General features: G+C 42.6%; 1 protein-coding gene across 2 annotated transcripts in view; it reads left to right on the top strand.

Moving 5' to 3' along the window:
* Positions 1–22271, top strand: part of LOC146704832 (cyclin-dependent kinase 17-like) — a 35977-nt gene extending 13706 nt beyond the window's left edge. The window contains exons 3-17 of one of the 2 annotated variants that reach the window (XM_085462246.1): positions 6235–6399; positions 7095–7228; positions 11115–11240; positions 14736–14792; positions 14958–15072; positions 16948–17042; positions 17229–17291; positions 18038–18161; positions 18290–18410; positions 18832–18929; positions 19094–19199; positions 19661–19703; positions 19899–19989; positions 20147–20224; positions 20968–22271. In XM_085462246.1, the coding sequence (XP_085318372.1) occupies positions 6235–6399; positions 7095–7228; positions 11115–11240; positions 14736–14792; positions 14958–15072; positions 16948–17042; positions 17229–17291; positions 18038–18161; positions 18290–18410; positions 18832–18929; positions 19094–19199; positions 19661–19703; positions 19899–19989; positions 20147–20224; positions 20968–21005 (1454 nt within the window). In that variant the 3' untranslated portion in view covers positions 21006–22271. Of the gene's footprint in view, positions 1–6231; positions 6400–7094; positions 7229–11114; positions 11241–14735; positions 14793–14957; positions 15073–16947; positions 17043–17228; positions 17292–18037; positions 18162–18289; positions 18411–18831; positions 18930–19093; positions 19200–19660; positions 19704–19898; positions 19990–20146; positions 20225–20967 lie in introns of both variants that reach the window. The other variant, XM_085462245.1, reaches the window with a different exon arrangement.
* The last annotated feature ends 1 nt before the right edge of the window (position 22272 follows it).

Here is a 22272-nt window from a genome sequence, read left to right as displayed (position 1 = left end):
ACATTTTTATCTATTGCTGACCCAGAATCTGAAAGTTTAAACTGCTCAAAGTGTAATCTTTAGCTTCAGCTTGGCGTTAGCAAAAAGATGTTACACTGATGATTGAGGTCCTTTTCTTCCTTTTCTTTCTGAATTTGCTCGCTACAACGAACCTGTCGAATAAGTTTTATGTCCATTCAAGACTCTGAATGCCAGTTTTTAAAGGGGCTGGTACTGGTTGGTGGAAGTTGCTCAGATTTGAAATGAATTGTAGGGATGTCTACTCATATAATCATATAAGACCTGTAATTTAATAACTGAATTAAAAACATAAGATAAGAGTCACATGAACAAGAGGAGCCTATATAGAATTTAAATAACTCATCTTGGAAAAGCCAAATGTGTTTGGCACAACACTGCGTTCAGATCATATTTTTGATTACAAAAGCTGTTTAAAAAAAAAAAAAAGGTAGGCATATCTGCCTTCTTGTAAATATAAACTACCTAAACTGCCAAAAAGAGCCCATTTACTCAAAAAAGTCCACAAATCCACAATTCTTGCATATTACAACCACCCCTTATGCAAATTTGATTTTAGGGGGAACTGCTCCTTTAATACTGACTGTTCAGACAATAAATGTGAATTTCACAGGAATGACTTCTTCCACTTCCCAGCTCTGTATTGATTGTTGTGCTCAATCTGTCAGTTTATTTTTTACTGTAAAGACACTCCGTTCTTGCTGGCAGACACTGTATTTATTTATTTACCATTCATCTCCATCCTGCTGAAGGTTGTGGCCTTCTAGACGTCAAATAAAAGCCGTGGCACAGCCGCCTATCTCTTCTGATATTTACAAAATCTGCACGGAGCAAGCAAGCCAGGGAGCACGTCTCGGTGTGCTAGCAAGTTGTTGCCATGGTGCTCATGGTCTGGAAACATTTTAGAGTTTCCATGACATTGCCACGGCGACTTGGATGACTTGGTGAAACCAGCGAAGCATCTTGATCCATTTGCTGCCCCCCACTTTTTTTTTCTTTTTATCTTTTTGCTCCTCTTCTTCTCTTTTCAGCACCCCTCCACCCTTTCTCCCCCCTTTTTCCCTTTTCAATCAATCAGATCGTCTAAGCTCCCACGAAGCCCCTCCCCTCCCCCCATCGCCTTCTGAGAACTAACTAGACTTTGTAAAGAGCTTTTTGTGCAGCGACTAACACCAAGTTTGGCCAGAGTGTTCTGTGCTTGTTGAGTGGGGACAGAGAACTATGATGTGTGTGTGTGTGTGTGTGTGTGTGTGTGTGCGTTCCTGTGTGTGCCTGCTTGCGTGTGGGGGATTTTAGCAGCCTGTGTAACAGCAAGTAGGGTAGAGAGGAGACAGAATGGAGTAGCCAGATGAGATTTGATCTGAACTCTCTGATTGGGGAAAGCGTTGTGGTCCTGATCTGATTATGTAACGCTCATAACTGAGGCCAGCAGCAGCAGCAGCTGCCCAGCGATAAGGGAGAGGTGGTATAAGGGCCGGGATAATACATGCCTGCTAAATCACATATATGATGTCAGTCTGTCATGATGTGCCAAAAAAACCCCAACAACAACAAAAAAGAAAGATAATCATGGTTGTAATACATATGTAACATGCCATTTTCCGAATTTTCAGCGACTGTGTTGGCGTAGTAAAATCTGTTTTTATAGCCCAACGAGACCTGAACACCCACAGCAGTCTGAATCGGTCTCGAAAAGGCAGCTTGAATCTTGTAAGCTTAATTTTGGCAATGGGGATTTACGTCAGAAAAATTCACTGAGAATCTGTTGGATCTGGAAACTGGAAACCAGACAACTGGTGAGCTAATATTGTTGAGGCTGGTGGTGATGATATGCAGGCTGGTAATGACTACGCTGTTATTCCTGGCCAGAGTGGGACTTTAAGAGGGGGTACTTTTAAAAAAGTAGACATGTATAACTCAGAAAGTATGTGGAGGTTGTGACCAGTTAAAAAGTAATTCAGAAACTGTTGAATAGAATCATTAGCAATCTCACTCAGCTGTAATCAGCAAAATCTGTCAAAATGTAAAATACCCCCCACACACACAAATTACAAATTTGTTAGTTTTGACTTCTCCTTATCAGCGCTTATGATGCAATATTATCCTGGTGGCGACACCTTTAGGAGAATACTGCAGCGAGTTCTTGCGCTGTAATGCCGGGTATAAATGGCTGCATATGTGTGATGACGGCGTGGCAGTGAGCGATGTGACCATTGCAGAGGGTATATTGGCAGGTTAAGGAAGAGGCCGATCATCATTTGGGGAGAGCTGATTCCAACACTTGTTTCTGCAGTCGTATTCTTTCCGTCACTTCCCAGAGTTTGTGACCATAGGTGAGACTAGTAACGTAGACTGACGGGTAAATCGACAGCTTTGCTGTTACGTGCACATTTCTCTTTAGTGTTGCGGTTGCTGTACAGACCAGTACAGCATCAACAACACTGAAGAAGATGCTGCACCAGTCCGGCGATCTCCATTTGCCATTCCCTCCTTCCCTCACTCATGAACAAGACCCCAAGTGTTCAGTCCGCCATTTATGACTGAAAACTGTCCTCAGACTTGGAGGTGCTCATGCCAGCTGCTTCAGACTCAGTTATAAACCGACCCAGTGCGAGATGGCAGTCGTCTTTTGGTGAAGCTAACAGAACCACATCAAAAAGCAAGATGAGATCCTCTGACCACAGAACCCTCCACCTATGATTGTGTCTAAAAATTAAATCCATAAAAATTATGAGCACATTTGGTGACAAAGGGATGCTCTGGCAGTCTGACTGGAAACAGGTCTGATTTATGTGAAACGAGCTGCCACTGTGGTTGAACAGTGAGTTCAATACTCCGTCCTCCTCAAGCCCCTTTTGTGGGTCAATAAAACACTTTAACATTGGGGAAACTCCCCCACACCTCAAGAAGGTAAAGATCTGGTTCAATGTCCTGTTGCCAGGATGAAATTCCTCAACTCCTTATTCTCTGCAGTATTCCTAGACCTTCCCAGGTGCTGGAGAGGAGAATCCCTCCTTTGGTCTAACCATGTTTTCAGATGCGTTCTTGTCTATAAACGCTCAACAATTTGTTGTAGGAGAGAGTGCAGCACGGATAGAGCGTGCAGGAGTACATACCCGTAATACAACCATTTGTTTGGTGTGACTTTACTGGACCATTACCCACCTCAAATTAGCAATGAGCGTTTGACTCTAGCTAAAAGCACTTTGGTTAGTTCCCTAAATTTTCTCTATACACGAAAACTTTGCCTACTATTAACTTGCTTTTGTGTGGGTTTTGTTTCTGTTTTTTTTGTTTGTTTGTTTTTTTAAACAAAATTGATCTACTCTTGATAAACCAGGTAATCCACTCTGTGTTCAAAGGCTGATGATGTTAATGGCTTTACCAAACAAGGTCATGACAAACAGCGGTGGACTGTAAAACCCAAGCCCTTGCATTACAGGTCCTAAACACATACAAACACTTTTCTGCCTGACAGTTGTTTTTTGTTTGTTTGTTTGTTTGTTTTTGCAGGGACATAAACCAATCTATCTAATCAATAATCATTATTCTTGGGAAGTAATTATCTCCTCTGTAACTGTTGACTTATGTCTTGTCCTTGTCCTGTCTGCTCTTTTTGCATACATGGGCCTCTGTCTGAGTTTTGACTTCTGCTCATCTTCTCGTGGGTGTTCTTTTCGCCTCATTGTCATATTTGGTGTTTTGCTGGGTGCTAGATCTTCCAGATATTAAATCATTCAACTCTGTCAGCTCTAGTCGTGCTTTTGGACAAAAGCTGTTCATTGTCAGTGGTAGATCCTTTCCACAAGCCAAACTCACACACCTTAGACCAGGGTTAGGGAATCCAGGCCTCAAGGGCCAGTGTCCTGCAGGTTTTAGATCTCACCCTGGGTCAACACACCTGAATAAAATGATCAGTTCATTACCAGGCCTCTGGAGAACTTCAGGACATATTGAGGAGGTTATTTAGCCATTTAAATCAGCTGTGTTGGATCAAGGACACATCTAAAACCTGCAGGACACCGGCCCCCGAATTCCCCACCCCTGCCTTAGACTGTCAGGCATTTGTTTACAGACTTTCATACACTTTTGATTATTTACAGTACAGGGGTTACACTGATTAAGAAAACATTGCTGTTCTCCTGGCTATGTGTACAATTAGGTAACCCGAAGTTCATTGGGAAGATGTGATACTCCATCCATCCATCCATTCGCTTCCGCTTATCCTTTTCAGGGTCGCGGGGGGGCGCTGGAGCCTATCCCAGCTGTCATAGGGCGAGAGGCGGGGTACACCCTGGACAGGTCGCCAGTCTGTCGCAGGGCCAACACACAGGGACAGACAACCATTCGCACTCACATTCATTCGCACATTCACACCTAGTGACAATTTGGATTGTCCAATTAACCTATCCCCACAAGCTGCATGTCTTTGGACGGTGGGAGGAAGCCGGAGTACCCGGAGAGAACCCACGCAAACACGGGGAGAACATGCAAACTCCACACAGAAAGACCCCGGCCTGATGTTGGAATTGAACTCAGGACCTTCTTGCTGTGCGGCAACAGTGCTAACCACCGTGCCACCGTGCTGCCTAGATGTGATACTCAAATATCAAAACAGATTAAGGTTCAATTTAATTCACTGTTTTTTGTTTTGTTTTGTTTTTTTTGTGGGGGGGGGGGGGGGTTGTTTTGTTCTTTTTAGTGAGAAATTTGTTAATTTACAGTGTAGAACCTAATGTATATCAACCCAGCAGTTTCATTTTTATTGGTCACCTTGATACAAAGCCTAACAATACAGTGTGTATATAAAAGATGGAAGGTGACACCAAGTGGTTTGGTAATTATAAGGAAAGTATCAAAGAGGCACATTTTGAGGCCTTAATATAAAAGTTTTGGCTGCAGTCATGTAGAATTTCTTTCTGATTTAGAAGTTACTTTGATGAATCAAAGGGTGGACTACTAATTTATCAACTATTGGTAGCAAGGCTGGTTAACAAGCTGTATGCTTGAATTGTACTGCTGCAGCACAGAGACACAAAATAAGTGCTAAGAACGCACTAATAAAGTAACAGAAGTCACAATAAGCACAAATACCTGGGATGGTCTGCACCACTCAGCAAGCCGTAATATCAGTCAGTCTATTAAAATGCTACAGAAGGCAGGAAACACGCGCACACACACACACACACACACACACACACACACACACACACACACACACACACACACACACTGAAGAGGCCCAGTTTAATAACTGACAGAAGAGGATGCTTACCAGACTCTGAGTGGCTCCAGCTGCCTCAGTCAGTGCAGCCATGCTCAGTTATCCAGGTGGATGAGTTATAAAACCTGGAGTTGTTATGAAAGTTGAAACTATCATTTTTTTTTCTGTAAATGTAATCAAATTGACCAAAACTATGTCCTTTTGGAGGGAGCCTCAAGTGGCACTTAGAGGAACTGCAGTTTTTGTCATTTTGGGGGGTTTCATTTTTAATCTCTGGAGGTTGCCCCTTGGTTAATTCCAAATTTGAAGCCTTGACCTTCCCTCAATAATGCCACTGTCTTCTTTTTGTTAGAACCAGGAGTATGAGAGCGGTAAAGTGCTAAGTTAGTTGGTAATACTAGTGTTATAGCTTAGCGAGGCACATCACCAAAACTAAAGTAGACTTCTTGGATGGTCTGTAGCATCCAGCGTGTTCTGATATTTGTTAGATAATACCACTCAAAAAGACTTAAATGCCACAAAACGCTTTTGGTGGGTAAGATTCAGGGACTTGAATAAGCAGAGGTGCCGTCTAGCAGATGGGTAGTGCCTCCTCTGTGTCAGTATCTAGCTGTTAGTAAGTAGTCGTGATCCCCATAATGCAAATTTTGAGCTTAATAACATTTAGAAAGGGGAAAACAACCCATCCGCCACCCAGTTTTTATAAGAACTGGCTGTTATGTAGTGACGCAATCAGCAAGATAAATCATCCGACACATAAGATTGTCAGAGTACCTCAGGATGAATTTATCATTGGATTGCTTTGAAGTGCATTAATCACATATTGGCCATGATGAGTCTTGTTCACATTAATACCACTTTCTTTCAGCGCCATGACTACAATGTTTTGTTTTGGGGTTTTTGTATTTTGTTCTCATCTGTTGATATGTGCTTGTATACTGTGTGTCCTGTCATCATCAAAAAAACACAACAAACTCTTTCTTCTCCAGCAGAGCCCATTGTGAGGAACGGCCGTCCTCCATCAGCCCACAGTGTCCACTCATTTCTTCACCAGTACACAGGCTCTTTTAAAAAGCCACCGCTCAGACGGCCTCAGAGCGTCATCGGAGGAGGACTAGGCTCTCTCATGGTCATGCCTCGCAATGGTAGTCGCCTTGGTGAGTCACGCCTAACCTGCCTGCTGTCAAATTTAATATTTGACTTTTATATTTCTGGCTTGAAATGAAGAAATAGCCAACGATTTCTTTTGTGACCATACGTGGAAGGTGTTGAGCTGCTGCTGGGCCTAAATTCCTTGTCATACCCATTTCTGTTGAGGGAACTGTATCACGCATGTGCTCAAAGAAATCATTGCTTTATGCAAAGATGCACTTCAATTTATCCGCTTTTGTGGCCGCATTTTTGTCCTTTTTGCAAAGAAATATAACTAAAAATAACGACTCTGAAAACCAAGTTTGCTGTCAACTTGGATTTTCAGCCCAGATACAAATTCAAAATATGAATAAAACCCCTGGAGGGAATGAAAATGCTGCAATAGTGTATGAATGAGAGCAGAGTTTTCTCAGGCGTGGGTAAATTACTCCGTGATGTATGGCTTTGTCTCATAAAGCCTGTGGCACTGAAATAAAATCTAAGTCAAACTCATTAAGAATATTTACCTCTTGTATATCGTCTGTCTGATACAGCCAGTAGCTTGATAAGAAAAGAGGGAGTCATAAAAGTGTCCGAGAGAGTGTTTTTCTTTCCTGTTGAAGTCATTATCTGGTGTTGCACCCTGCCCTGTTTTTACAGACCTGCTCCATTTGTCAACCCCCCGTGCTCTCTGTAAACTTTTCTCTTCGCTCATCTCCAGATATCGTCCACGAGAACCTGAAGATGGGGTCCGACGGAGAGAGCGACCAGGCATCCGGGACTTCCTCTGATGAGGTGCAGTCGCCCACGGGTGTTTGTCTGAGGAACAGAGGGAACAGACGCATCTCTGCGGAGGTGAGATTTGGCTCTGTGTTTTCAGAGCTCCGTCGTTGTCCTCGTGTAGCCTCTCTGCTTTGCAAAGTGTGGATATATTGTAGTGTGAGTCACTGCAGGGCCTACACTTAACTCAGTGGGACGATTGACTGTGTTGCCACACATCTCCTCACCCGGTGTGATGGTTCAAATTCCACTTTGTTAATAAGCGTGCGCTGCGATGACTTCACTGATAAATGACAATAGACCTATCTGTAAGACGCGAATGTGAGCTCCGTGCTGTAACTCGGCGTGGGTGTATTTGTGCAGTGTGTCATATACACACACTGCACAAATACACAAATCCTCGGCTCCTGTTGCAATGTGAGCAGCGCACACATAATGTTCAGACTGATTTCATGTAATGTTCCTCTCAAGTTGGTTTTGAAATCTACTTTAAAGAATCTTTTATTCGTCAGCACATCCACCCACCCAAAACCTCCTCTGATTTACTTCCTCTTTCTCAAACACACAGAGCCAGACATGGGCAGTTCGATTGCGTTTCTCCGGTGGTTACATAATCTCAACACATTACAGAAGACATCTCACTGTAATTGCTTTTATCTAAAAGGCATTCCATTTTCCCACAAGTATTTTTTTGGATCCAGGGCGTTTATTTCTGCACATATTAACAACAGTAATTCTTTTCTATTTCATTGATTTATATTTTTGTTCCTACATGAACATGATTCCAAAATAGTTTCCTTTATTAAAGCTGTATGTTCAAAGCCAACAAGAAGAATCTGTGGCATGAATCTGATTGTTTCACATACTGTAGATTACAGAGATGGACACAGAGTACCTGTGCAACAACAACAAATAATAAACACAAATGTGTGTTTGTGTTTGCACCCCCTGTTTTGTGTTCTCATGGATCATTATGATGTCACATGGAGGTGCCCTACCCACCTGTTGGTCAAACAATCTATTTGCTAGGTGCAGCCAATCAGAAGAAAGTTAGCCTTATCTCTTCCCCACATAGAGACAACATTTGACAACCTCTTCTGTACTTAAGACTTCTGTACTCAATAACCATGAACCATTTGAAAAGGTTCCAAGTTTTTATAGGGTAGCTGGATAGGCCGAGGCCAGCCTCACTACCTTCTGATGCACACCTTTTTGTAATTTTGTTCTAACAGCAGGCCTGAAATATGACGCAAAGAGCTCAGTTCAGAAAAGAGGGTGAAGCGTTAGTCCTGGTAGGCTTTCAATGGGTAAAGAGTCGCCTTGCCTTATTAAACATTCAAAACTGGTCTAGCAGAGGCAAAGAATATAGCTGTGGAGCCAAAGATGGGCGCATTAAGTCTGCTTTAAATAAAAAACAACTTGTTATGTATGTTTTTATTAGTCCAGTTTAACTTATTGTAGATTTACTTTTACTGAGAAACAAATGTTACTTTGACTCAAGCACGCTACTACTACATCAAACTTTGCAAAACTCATTTATTCCAGTGATCCGCAGATATCTGTATTAATTCATATCTGCAAGGAAATGGTGACGGATTGTCATCATCATCATAGAGAAGTTTGTCAAACAGCTGTTTAAAGTTTTATTCTTTACATATAAGCAGAGGTAACATGTCATTTTACTGTTTCAATCAATATCTGACCCGATCCCTCCCAAAACCAATAATTGGTCCCTTTAGCCCAACGTAAGCTCTACCAATAGGACTTCAGGCCGTGCAGCTGACATAAAGTAATGCAACGAGCCGCCCACTTTCCCCCTGAACTGTGGCAGGAGTTACTTCATAACATTGCCATTCTCAACTCAAATTATATTAAAAAAAGCATGACAGGAAAATAGATTCATATCCATCCATAGTTTTCATTTCCTTTTTCTGCATCACTGTTTTAGACACTTTTTCACCTTCTGTCTTTCTCTTTTTCAGAGACTTATTTTTCTTTGTGTTAATACAAAATATAATATAAAATGCAAAGAAAGACTTTCCAGTTTTACATAAAAGGAGTCAAAGGAGAGGAAAAAAAGAAACTGTAAGGAAAAGGGCTTCCTTATAGTCTTGTGTTTGATGCCACTGAACCACATGTTTTCACACTAGCTGCTGGGTGGAAGGAAAAGTTCTGATTGAACAACACACACTTCCCTCCTTCTGTTTATTGGTTGCTTTGATTGCAACCCCTGTGGGAGTTTACAAGCAGATAGCAGCATCTGCACAGACAAACCAAGCATGCAAACCTGCACGAGTAGAGGGGAAAAAAATGCTTGAGGTTTAGTTAAGCTGCATTTGAGGCTGCCCACACAGAGAGATGATACATCACCTCTTGCTGCTTTTTTGAGCGTGTCTGCAAGCAGCACACCTCACACTTCCTGTGACTGTTTCACAGCCAGATAAAGTTTTTAGTTTTTTGGACACGCTCACAGTTCTACTTGCAGCTTCTGTCAGCCCAGCAAATCCAGTGTACTGTTTGAATGAACAGAGTGATTGACTGCAGGCTTGTTGTTGATGAAGTGATCCAACAGTGAAATCAGTGTGCGGCCTTGTTCTTTGTCCCCTCTGTGCCACTGTGACACTTGGAGAAGGGACGGCAGAGCAGAAAAAATAGGAGGAGGAGCGAGGACGTCCCTTTGGGCTGGTCAGGTAGCAGATTGTTCTCCTCGGACTGCAGTGGAAGCAGTGCCATTTTGGGATTACATCACGAGGATTACTGTAATACGGTCCAGATGGGCCCCTGTTGTAACAGATTAGGACGAGTTGATTGGACAAACTGGAGGGGGGTGGAGGGGTTGCAAAGGTCAGGTGATGGACGGCATCACTTACTCTGAGGACAAGCCACCAATCCTGGCCCTGCACAATGAAACCACAGAGCAGCAGAGCGAAATCTAATGTATATTCTTAAACAAATAAAGACAAGCAGAGTTCCTGTTATGTTGATATGTGCAGAGTGCTTTTGTTTTCTCTTTTTGAGAATCCAGAGCTGTGGTGTCTTTACTTAAAAATGTTTTTGTGAACAGTTAAAGCTAAAACAATAAGCAAACCTCTTTATTGCCTTGAAATGAATGTTTTTATGAGTTTGTATTTAGTTTGTACGCACACAAAACAATAGAGATGCCGAATCTGCACCAGGATGTCAACTTGCTCCAAGTTTTAATGAAGACTACACTTCCTGGAAGCTGATCACATGGCTAAATGTGTTTGCTGTTAACAACCACAGAGCAGAAAGCTGACTCACAGTCACCGTTTAACGCAAAGGCTGAAAGTCACCGATCCTTCTAGAAGTCGGTCAATTTCAGTTTACGGGTTTATGAGCTTGTCTCTGAACTTGTGTTGAAATTTGAAAAAGGTTGAGGTTGCGTTTTGCTTCTGTGCGTGTTGGCTAAGATGGAGGGAGGAAGCAGTGGGGTGTCCGGTGTTACCTCAGAGGGAGTGGAAGTAGATTTACAGAGAGAAACGTGGGATTAATAGTAATCTAACAAATAGAGGAAATGCATGATGGGAAGAATCCAGGTGTTAGATTTTAACTGTTTGATTGTATTATGTGTGTTTGAGGGATTTTTATATAAAGAATCATTAGAATCATGCTTTGTGTGCTTGTTTTACTTCTTTAAAAAGACTTACCCTGAACTCTTAAGGGCTCCACATACGGCCTTTACCATGAACACAAGTCTAAAACTGTCACTGTGTGGCTGCACACGCACGTACCACACTGGCTTCTCTGTTAACCGGTGAGGCCTAAAGTACACCCACAGATTCTGCTTGTTTACTTTGGGTTTCTGCCATTTTGTATCCAATCAGAGGTATTTATTCAGAGATTATGTTGTTTGCTAAGGGTTTGTTTGTTTATTCATTCAGGTTGATATACCGACCTTTTTTTTTTTTTTTTTTAATTGAGTTTTCTTGTTTTTGTGTAGGACCTGAACAAACGTTTGTCCCTGCCAGCTGACATCCGGATACCTGACGGTTACCTGGAGAAGTTTCAAATGAGCAGCCCACCCTTCGACCAGCCGCTGAGCCGACGCTCCCGCAGAGCATCACTGGTGAGAAGAACAAGAGGGATTAGAGGGGAAGAAGTAAGAGAGAAGGTGCTGAAAACACACGGGAGACAATTACAAGTTGTCAGAGAGGAGACAAGTGCAGAGTGATACTGTAAACAGGAAGTCGGCCTATTGCACATGTCCTTCACCTTGAAGCTGGACTTGCAGGGGTCACATCATTGGCTAATATAGTCAAAGGAGCTTGCAAAGAGAAGCGTCTGGACTTCTTTAAGTTGCTTGAAGACGTTTCGCCTCTCATCCGAGAAGCTTCTTCAGTTCTAAGGTCAAATGGTGGAGAGTCCCAGATATAAACCTAGTGGGAGTGACCCCCCACAGAGGGACAAAAGGACCCCCTGATGATCCTCTAATCGCCTGAGCCAAGGTGGGAAACTGGGCGTGGGTCCCAATCAGCCAGAGTTTCGGGTGTGTTCATTGTGAAACCTGGCCCCATCTTATCATGCTAATTCCTGAGGTCAGATGGCCCAGGATGTGAGTGGGCGTTAAGGCGTCTGGGAAGGGATCTCAAAACTGGATTATAGATGGCAGAGAGTTGGTGTCGTAAACCCCCGCCTCTGTTCAAAGATGGTCGCTCACAGTGGACATAGATGGCTTCTTTCACTCCTCTTTCAAACCATCTGTCCTCTCTGTGCCAATTTTCACATTTTGGACAGAGAGGACAGAACTGAAGAAGCTTCTCGGATGAGAGGTGAAACGTCTTCAAGCAACTTCAAGAAGTCCAGACGCTTCTCTTTGCAAGCTCCTTAGACTACGATGACCTGGATGACTGAGAACCTTCACAGACACATTGGCTAATATACTCTCCTTATTTTTGGAATTTGGTTGAGAAAAATTACGACAAAATGGTTAAAAGTAAAATGTGCATTTAGTTCATTTATTTAGTCATCAAAGTCATTGCAAGCCTAGGAATCTGGGCCAAGATGGAAACACAGAGAAATTCCCTGTGTGGTTCACTGGAAAGCAGGTTTATTCTTGCTGTAGTCGTCCTTGTGTGTGGTGCAAGCCAGAAGTGATGGCACAACTACTGGCTTGTTGTGCATCTCCCAAGTTTTGTAACCTGTCGGGCACATCGTGGGCGGTGAGGTTGGGCTGGAGGCACAAACCCTGTGAGCTTTTTGAAGCCACATCAATGCAGTGCATTTCCATATGGCACAGAGAGCAACGGCTGCACTTGGAAATGATTACATGCTCTGCAGAATCCATCATTTAGGCGAACAGGAGAAGGTGAGACAAGCACACCTGAAGTGTGAGTATACACTCACCAACCACTTTATTGGGTACATCTAGTACAGGGTTTGGCCCTCTTTTGCCTTCAGAACTACCTTAATTGTTTGTGGCACTGATTAAACAAGGTGCTGGAAACATTCCTCAGAGGCATTGGTCCATATTGACATGATAGCATCACATCATGATAGCATGTCTGCAGATTTGTCAGCTACATCCATGATACGAATCTCCCTTTTCCATTACGTTAAGGTGATCTATTAGATATCCAGTGACTGTGACACAAACTGAACTTTTGACACAAGGTAGAATTGATCCACGCTTTAATGTTTTTGCACCAAATTGTGACACCACCATCCAAACGTCAGAGCAACAGTTGAGACTCATTAGACCAGGCGAGGTTTTTACAACTTTTCTTGGCCATTTAATGAAAATTGTAGTCTCAGTTTTCTGTTCTTAGCTGACAGGAGTGGACCTGGTGCGGTCTTCTGCTGCTGCTGCCGGTCTGCTTCAAGGTTCCACTTGTTGTTTCCTCCCAGAAAACTGCTGCTTACTGAATATTTTCTTTCTTTCAGACTGTTCTCTGTAAGCTCAGAGATGGTTGTGCAGGAAAACCTCAGCTGGCATTTTTCAGCTTTCAGTTTCTGAAATGCCCAGACCCGCCCATCGGGCACCAGCAACCACATTCAGAGTCATTTAAATCACCTTTATTTCCCCTTTTGATGCTTAGTTTGATCTTCAACAAGTCATCCTGTACATGTCTACATGCACTGAATTGCTGATATGTGATTGGCTTAATAGATAACATTCAGTTGACCATGTGTACCTAACAAAAGCAGCTGATGACTGCATATCTGTTGTATAGCGAGTGCATCAACCATAACTGCAGCTTCAGTGGCCATCCTGCCACAGTGATCACACTAGCTCATGACCCCTTGAGGATGGGTCTTGAATAAGTGATCTCTTCATGTCACCCGAATAACCACGACACCATAAACTCAATAAATAATTAATTTCCCCAAAAGTATTCATTAATTAATGTTGTTGGTGTTAGCAGTGTGTCAGTTTTTAAGTACAACATTCTGTGTCACAGATCATTAAAGATCTGCTTATTGATTTTTACATTATTGGGAGTTTTTAGTAGTAAATTCTAAAAGGCAGAGCCATATTTGCTTCAGGGTTCATCATATAGCATTTTGCAGATAAAACTGTAATAACATTAAAAACTAAATTCTTTCTTTTGGCAAAAGCGACAGTGAAGAGTGCTAATTTGAGAATCAGGGGTGGACCAGAATGAGAGAAATGGAAGCAGAGCAAGAGTCAGGAAGTGGCTGCACATGGATAAAGATAGCTCTGAGGGTAATGTTTTATTTAAATGCAGCAAGAAACAGAAGTGAGAGCGTCAGAGTTCACACCTTATCCTCAGCCGATCAGAGCTCATCCTCTCAGCACTCATTTTTGTCACGAGCCTGAACGATTGTCCTGTGCATCTGTCAAAAGCAGAACAGAGGAGTAAGTAACACTCGGCCTCGCCCAGGCCCAACTTTATTTGCATACACACCCCTTTGCAGAGTTTTTTCAAAAGCACTGACTGGATTTGCTCAGATGATTGGCTGTCAGACCTCTCAGCTTTTCTGGCGCTGGTCTTTATCCAGTGCACAGGTCTGTTTAAGCCTTGTGAAGATGCTGGCTGCAGCAGTGACAGTTATAGCTCAGTTATTAAGTAGTTTGTGTGTGTTCTGGTTATAACTGAATAGTTGTGAAGCGTTTAGTGATTTATTATGCGTGGAAGTAATGATTGTTTCAGTTATTATTTATCGTGGAGAATATTGGGTCAATTGATCAACCAATCCTTGGTATATTAAATGATGAGAGTAGGAAAATATGATGTAAAATGACACAACCGTATGGGATTTCTTCACAACCTCAAATATTTTTCTTAGCACACATAAGAAACGGAGAAAAATCCAAATATTAGAGAAACTGAAACTAGCTATTTTTTTATTATATATTTAGCTCAAAAATATAAATGAAAACATGTTGTTTGTTCGACTCGCCCATAGACACGTTGTAAAAAGCCATCGGGTCTTTGTCACAAGCAATTAGTCGGGATGCTGGTTTGGTTGTGTGACCCCCACGCCCCACTCTGTGATGCTGCAAGGCCATCATGAGGATTTGTCCTGGTGTGTGTAAGCCTGTCACTGCTAATAAAGACACTACCCTCATTAATGCTGTTTGTCCTTTTCTTCCCTCCAGTCAGAAATTGGATTTGGGAAGCTGGAGACCTACATCAAACTGGACAAACTGGGGGAGGTATGTGGCACAGTTTACCTTGAAAGCCTTTCCTTATCACCCCAGGTGCAAACGTTCTCATAGTGAGTGATTAAAGTGCACACAGGCACAGTTGTGGAGTTTACTTTTAACCTGAAACACTGAACCCCCCCCCCCCCCTCCCCCCCTTCTTTTCCTGCTGTATAGGGCACGTATGCTACTGTGTACAAGGGGCGGAGTAAGCTGACAGACAACCTCGTGGCGCTGAAAGAGATCAGACTGGAGCATGAAGAAGGAGCACCGTGCACGGCTATCCGAGAAGGTACAAAAGATTTTAGCCACAGAACGCTATTTGGTCACCAAGCAGTCAAATATAAGTGCTTGAACTTTTTTTACTTATATAAGCTGATTTGTTTTACGTTGAACAGTGACGTTTGAACATCTGCAGCAAGATGGAGTGCAAAAAACAACTTAGTTAACTGAAATAGAAAAGCAGATTTTAGAATAAATGCTCCTAGAAAACAACCTCAAATACAAACATACAGGTCGTGCCTGTAGGTGGTCAGGTCTGTAAATATATCCCAGCACGAGCAGACACTGGTAGATTTGGAATTTTGTGGAATTTTTACACAAGCCGAGTCTGCACATAACAGACAACTTAGCAAGGACCGATTTTAAATCGTATCTTTATCCACTTAGTTACACTTAGATATTAGCTAAAGATTACACAGTTTAACATGCTTGAAATAATATTTTTGCACCAACAAGGTGATTCCCAAAGAGCTATTAGCCTAAAACTCTTTATGTGGTGTGCAGTGTGATTAAAACAAATTTGAGGAAACTGCACAAGTGATTGACAAACGAAGTGATAGACCTAAAAAAATGTGTCTACAACAGATGAACTCAATTTTGAAGTCATATCCTTAAGAAATAGGAAAACAGTCCAGCAAAGACCTGTCACATGACCTGAGAGATGCATCTGGCCCTGCTTGTTGTTTGCTGAAGCCTCATCAGACGTGGTCTCAGTGGACGGAGAGCTATCAAGAAGCTATTTGTCAAGAAGAAGAATGGGGAGAAAATGCTGTGGCATGCCACATTACACAAGAAGTGAACTGAAAATCACTGACTTACACGTCGTACGAAGTGATGAAACCAAATTTGACATTTTTGGTTCAAGTCGTTGTCAGTATGTACAGAGAAGGTCAGGAGTGTCTGCATCCATCTGTAAAACACACTGGAGACGCTGCCATGAATCAGGGCTGCGTTTCAGACAGCGATGTTGGAGATCTTGTCAAAATTGGTGAAATTACGAATGCAAATAAAGTCCGATTTTGATCGTGCAGTGCCTGACTGGCAGTGTTTGTTTCTGCCAGTGCAGTGAAAGCATACCTGGACAGAAAATCACACAACGCGACACTTAGTCACAGACTGACCTCGGCTTTATTCAAGCATTGACAAAGAATTGAATACAAGGCAGCCAACATCCAAAGAAGAGCTTTGGATGTCTTTCAGAAAGAACGTTTCCTGAAGATTACTTACAATTCTACAAACTTTCTTTATGCCTTATACGCCTCATTTCCATTTATACTTTTAATAAATCGTTGCACCTATTTCCCAGTTTCCTACCAAATGTAAAGAAATGAGCCGTGGCTTAAGAGTTTTGCAAAACACTGTATTTCAGTGTCATCTTCTGGCAGCTTGAGTAAATTCAGTTTGCGCTCACTGACGGTGCTTTGTGTTTTTTTAGATGGATAAATGTATTTATTTAAGTTTCTTCATCACCAGGTTTAGCACGTTTCACAAAAAAACGTTGAGTTTGTCATCTTTGAGAGTCTATATGGATCCTTCACTGGGGTTGAACTGGAGGCATTTTCTTCTTTTATTTTGCAGTTTTATGCGACCTTATATGGAGAGCGGTGTTGGCAGCACACTCTTGTTTTGAGACTTTGTTGATTAATTTGAGCCAGATAAGCTATCTTTGTAAGTCTCAGACATTTTTGTAAGATTGAAGGATTTATAAATAAACCTCTCTTGGCTTAATCAGCGTGAACACAGAGGCATCAGAGCAAGAAGTAAAGCAAATGTTGGTTAATGTTACTTTGAGAGAATAAAAAATAAGCTGAGTGTAATCACACCCTTGCTGTAACAGCTGTCGTCTTCTTCTTCTTCTTCTTTTTTTCTGCGTGTGTGTTCTTAGTGTCTCTACTGAAGGACCTGAAGCACGGCAACATCGTGACGCTGCACGACATCGTCCACACAGACAAGTCGCTCACACTGGTGTTTGAATACCTGGTGAGACCAGCAAAACCTCTGCAGCCTCCCTCCTGCATGACTCACGATGTTCTCTGCAGGGATGCTTAGATTAAAATATTTGACGTTATTATTATTCATGACTCTGTGCGGAGTATGAAGGCTTACCAACTGTTGCAGTTTGTGTGCCTGTAGCGTCCCCGCTCTAACGCCCTTCCTCTCTTCTAGGACAAAGACCTTAAGCAGTACATGGATGACTGTGGGAACATCCTGAGCATGCAGAATGTCAAGGTGAGACTCCGCAGGCTGCCTGCTGGCCTGAGCACCTTCATCACCTGTCAAGAGTTTGTAGCTGCTGGTGTGGGTGCAAGAAGCATTGTCAGTGTGCCCCCTGGTGGAGAAGTGTAGACCCAAGGGGATAAGTAAAATGGGCTGCTGCAACCTTCTTTAAACATCCCTGTTTTTAGAGTATTTAATTAAAGAATTTCATTCATGATTGTGCATCTGCAATATATTACTTTGCTGAACACCACTGTTTTTTTTAACTCTTTATTTTAGAGTTTTTAGTTCATGGACAGAAAAAAAAACAACCCCAACTAAGCATACATATATATTTGGGTCCATATAATTTTACTTGATGTATTATGAAGTCTCGCACTTTTAAGTAAAGCGAGCTTAGGCTAAAGGTCACCTGTTCCATCGCATAGATAATACTGATGGTGCGGATCCATCGTTTGAGGCCTGGTGATTCTGGTTTTTGTGAATTTTTTTCTAATTGTTTTCTTCCTGGCTAACAGTAATTTCAGTTACCAGTCGCTTTTTTTTGTTAACCACATCCTCATTAAGTAGACAGAAATACAAGACCTCAGTACTGTTGGTGATCTCGTATCAGCGCGTCGTATTTTGGCACATGACCAAAATGTGTGTGAGTGATTAGCCTCCAACTTCCCACACGCAGCAAGGCTCAATCACCACTATTTTATAATAACTTTATCAACACGATCATATGTACTGATCGAGAAAATCTCTTCCTTTAGATTTTCCTCTTCCAGATCCTGCGAGGCTTGGCCTACTGTCACAGGCGGAAAGTTCTCCACAGAGACCTGAAGCCCCAAAATCTGCTCATCAATGACAGAGGAGAACTAAAACTGGCTGACTTTGGTAAAAAATCAGTACATTACATTAAAATGTTTCTACAGAGCAAATTTTTTTTTTGGAGTATTCTAAATAGCTTCCTTTGTATGAATTTCATGACATTTTTCCAATATGTCCATATTTCTGCTCCACAGGCCTGGCGAGGGCGAAGTCTGTGCCCACTAAAACGTACTCTAACGAGGTGGTAACTCTTTGGTATCGGCCCCCTGACGTGCTGCTCGGCTCCTCCGAGTACTCCACACAGATCGACATGTGGTGAGTGGGCCTCGCTCGACGGGGGGGATTGCAACTATTAGGAAACGCTAACGATGCTCGTGGTTACTCTCTTATTTCCGTATGGCTGCACAGCGACGGCGCAGGCCGATGCGATCCTCTCAGATTGGTTTTCTGTCGTGAAATTGCCACTTCAGTGATTTGTGGAACGGGCACAGGTGTCTGGAGCTCATTTCGTTTAGTTTGCGCCCTTATTAGCGCGCGGGTGTAAAGAGACTTTGCTGCTGATGGACACAGCCTCGCTGTTAAGACAATGCAGCTGTAAATGGTTTCTCCGATCTCCAATTGAGAGAAACATCAGGGTTGGTTTAGAGATGGAACACCTGTTGAGTCAGGCTGCTGTTTAAGCTTCAGTCAGACGCATCTTTGTGACCTTTCCCACCTGTTTGTGTCATTCTGTCAGGGGTGTGGGCTGTATATTCTATGAGATGGCTGCAGGCAGGCCGCTGTTCCCAGGCTCCACAGTGGAGGATGAGCTGCACCTCATCTTCAGGCTGCTAGGTGAGTGCTGCCCTCTGCTGACAGAGGAGCGTTCAGACTTTTAACCAGAGCCTTTAATCGCATTAACCCTGGCATGTAGCCCCGTCCCCCCTCCGCGGCGCCATGAAAAAGCCCCATCCAGCTGACGCGGGCTCTAACAAGGTCTATTAAATGTCCCTCCACAGGCACTCCTACAGAAGACAGCTGGCCTGGAATATCCTCCATTGATGAGTTCAAGTCCTACAAGTTCCACAAGTACAAGGCACAGTCCCTCATTAATCATGCCCCCAGGTAAGCCTGATACTTTTTTCTCTCATTTTATCTTAATAACTTTACTTCTACACCAGATGCAACATGTCCCAGCTTAGGCTGTGTTGCTGCTGGTTGTTTCAGGTATTTATGGAGCAGTTATATAAACCTTACCGTTACCCCTCCATTCACCTCTCTTGCCTGGTTGTCTGATGACTGGAGGTGGAAAAGTGTTTCTTGTGACACAAATATAAGAGGAGAGCTTGTAAGCAGAGCTGTTTTAGCTTTTAGTTAGACATGAGTGTTGGAGGTTTGTGTAGTTAGGAGCGTGTGCTCTTTATCATTTCCTGTAAGGAAATCCTGTGGAATAGTTGACTCTGTTTGACTTCCTTAACACTCGCCTCTATCCATGAGTCAGCCCACCTTTACTGACCCCCCCCCCATCCCTCCTGTTCTTTTTTCCACCTCCAAACTCTTGTCCCACCCCTCCCCCACACCTACAGGTTGGACAATGATGGAATCGACCTGCTGATGTCATTCCTAAAGGTAAGTCTCGCAATATCTGCCAGGAATTAAAGAGACGCTAAAAACATGTGACACATTTTGCAGCTATGTCAGGACTGTGTATTTGGAAAGAAGCGCACGAAGGCGTGCCAACACATTCGCATGCGACCGCAGGCTGCTGAGCCAGTTCTTTTGTTGTTCTTTAATGGCTGAAACTTTTGTTGCCCTAAATTTCAGTATGAATCGAAGAAGAGGATCTCTGCTGATGAAGCAATGAGGCAGCCGTACTTCAGGAGCCTGGGGCCACGTGTGCACACGCTGCCAGAGAGTGAGTAATGAAACGGTGATACAGTAATGCAGACTTGGCACCATCCGCTCAGTACAACTTGAAGGGTATTGCAGTGTACAGAGAGGATCACTTACAGCCTTGTAACAGAAACACTGTCTTCTTCTTCTGTTGCACTGACTGACTGTGTCTTTGGCAGCCGTATCCATATTCACACTGAAGGAGGTGCAGCTGCAGAGAGATCCCGGCTATCGGAACTCATCATACCCCGAATCAGGTGAGGAATAAAGAATCGAGAAGAGGGGAAGTGGGAAGCACAGAAACCGAGTGAGCGAAAAGAGACAAGTGCAAGCGTAGGTTTTTGTAGTACGGCCCACTCAATTGGCCAAATAGACACAGCTCATGGAGGAAGCTGAGATACTTTAACATAATTGCCACAATCTGCATAAACTCATTATGAGGATTAACTATATTAAACCGCCATAGTGCCACATGTATAATTAAACATGTGCTCGTAAATTTTGTTACATTCTACTTCCTGAAATTTCATGCTGTCCTTCAAAGACTGATGCTCACATGTAAATTAAAAAAACCAAACCACTGTATTTGTAAAATTTGTACACTGTAAACAACTAGTGCAAAGATCTATGAAGGATCATGAAATGTGAACACATACAGGCTAACAAAGGCTCAAGTTGTAGCCCACATTACACTTCCTGTTTATGACCGCAGAGCACCTGGAACCTGGCGATTTATACAACCAAAGCAGGGATGTCACGATAACGGTGATATTTAAAAATGAAATGTGTATACCATTGTTTATTCCTTCGTGGGCAAACCCACCGAACAGGTTAAATAGCAGTCACTGTGATAAGTAAGTTACTTTTTAACCTTGTTATTTGGATTGATTTACTCCAATTTGCTTATCAAATGGCCCGGAATAGTTGGAAAATGCAGATTTCTGTCATTTAAAATAGCTGAATCGATATTTAAAGACTTTATTTTTCTGTTTCCCATCAGGCAATGGAAAAAGCAGAAGACAAAGCATGCTGTTTTAAAATCTCTGGACTGGATACAGTTATTTGGGAACGATATACTGGCTGTACAGTCTTGCCGCTGGATCAGAACGCGGAGATGAGAGTTGGCGTGGAATGTCGTAGTCACCTTCAGTCCCCCTCCAGAAATTTTTTTTTTTTTTTGGCGAGGTGGGGGGGCTTTCCACGGTCTGACCCCGTCCCAAGTTTAGTCTGAAACTGGCTCCAGAGAGACATTTGTACACTGTACATCTATATTTATTGACAAGTGAATTTGCTGCTAAATCCAACTACTGTCTAGAATTCTAACAGGCTCAGTCACTTTAATGAGAACATGCAATGTGTATAGATTTTTTTGAAGTGGGTGATATATTTTTTTTGTCTTTTTTTTTTTTTTTATTGGTCGTCGTTTCCATTTTCATACATTAAAACTCCACCTCGAAGCTCCTGGACGACGTGTGGGTGTGTGAGGCACACAGACGGAGGGAGGTTTCTGTAGCAGCTCAAAGGGGTTTCATATTCTTGTCTCTGTTGCCATGGTGCTGTACTCAGCTGCACAAATCACATGTGACCATTTACTCTGAAGGTTTTTCCGAGGCCAGCTTTGATATAATAACTAATCATTTTATCCCAGCCGGAGATTAATGTGAAATTTCTTTTTTGTTGTTGTTGTTGTTGACATTATTATGTTTTTGCACACAAAACTTGGTAGATCTGTGCATTTAAAACAAACAACTTGCTGGCATATCATTCCAGGGATGCTCCGGTCTCTGACGTGACCAATGAACAAATGCAGTAGAGAGAGGAGGGAAAGAGCAACACAGATTGTCAACTAGGGCATTACAGGAATAGTTACACCTACGAAATACACTGATCACCCTCCTGTCCTCGTTCTTTCTCCACTCTTACAAAGAGGAGCTGCAAAAATGAGCTCCCACTGTTGGAATCTGCAGTGCCCTGTTTGTGTATTGTCCATGGTTTACCTGTCTGCCATTCCCATCTCCCTCATCTGTAAAAGTAGATCTTTTTTTTTTTCCTCCTCTGTCATTGTGGTGCATGCCTGCTCTTTTCTATGAGGAAGCACACAACAGCCACCGAACCCCTAATTCAGGAAGCGTTAGCTATAGTCCTGCCCTTATTTAACAGTGTTACAAGACATGTTTTGTATGATATTCTTTATTTGTGAATAATTTTTGTTGGTGTGGGATTTCATTGCAGATGCCCTCCCATATTTCAGTTTTTTTTCCAGAGTAAAGAAAAATTAAATCTAAAGGTTTAAAACCAAAAGTGT

The sequence above is a fragment of the Copadichromis virginalis genome, linkage group LG7 (assembly GCF_057382275.1).
Source record: "Copadichromis virginalis isolate Kocher_CV1m ecotype Utaka linkage group LG7, C_Virginalis_male_GT1.1, whole genome shotgun sequence".
Lineage (NCBI taxonomy): Eukaryota > Metazoa > Chordata > Actinopteri > Cichliformes > Cichlidae > Copadichromis > Copadichromis virginalis.
The sequence above is the reverse complement of the archived record's forward strand: the minus strand, read 5'-3'. Positions and strand labels throughout refer to the sequence as shown.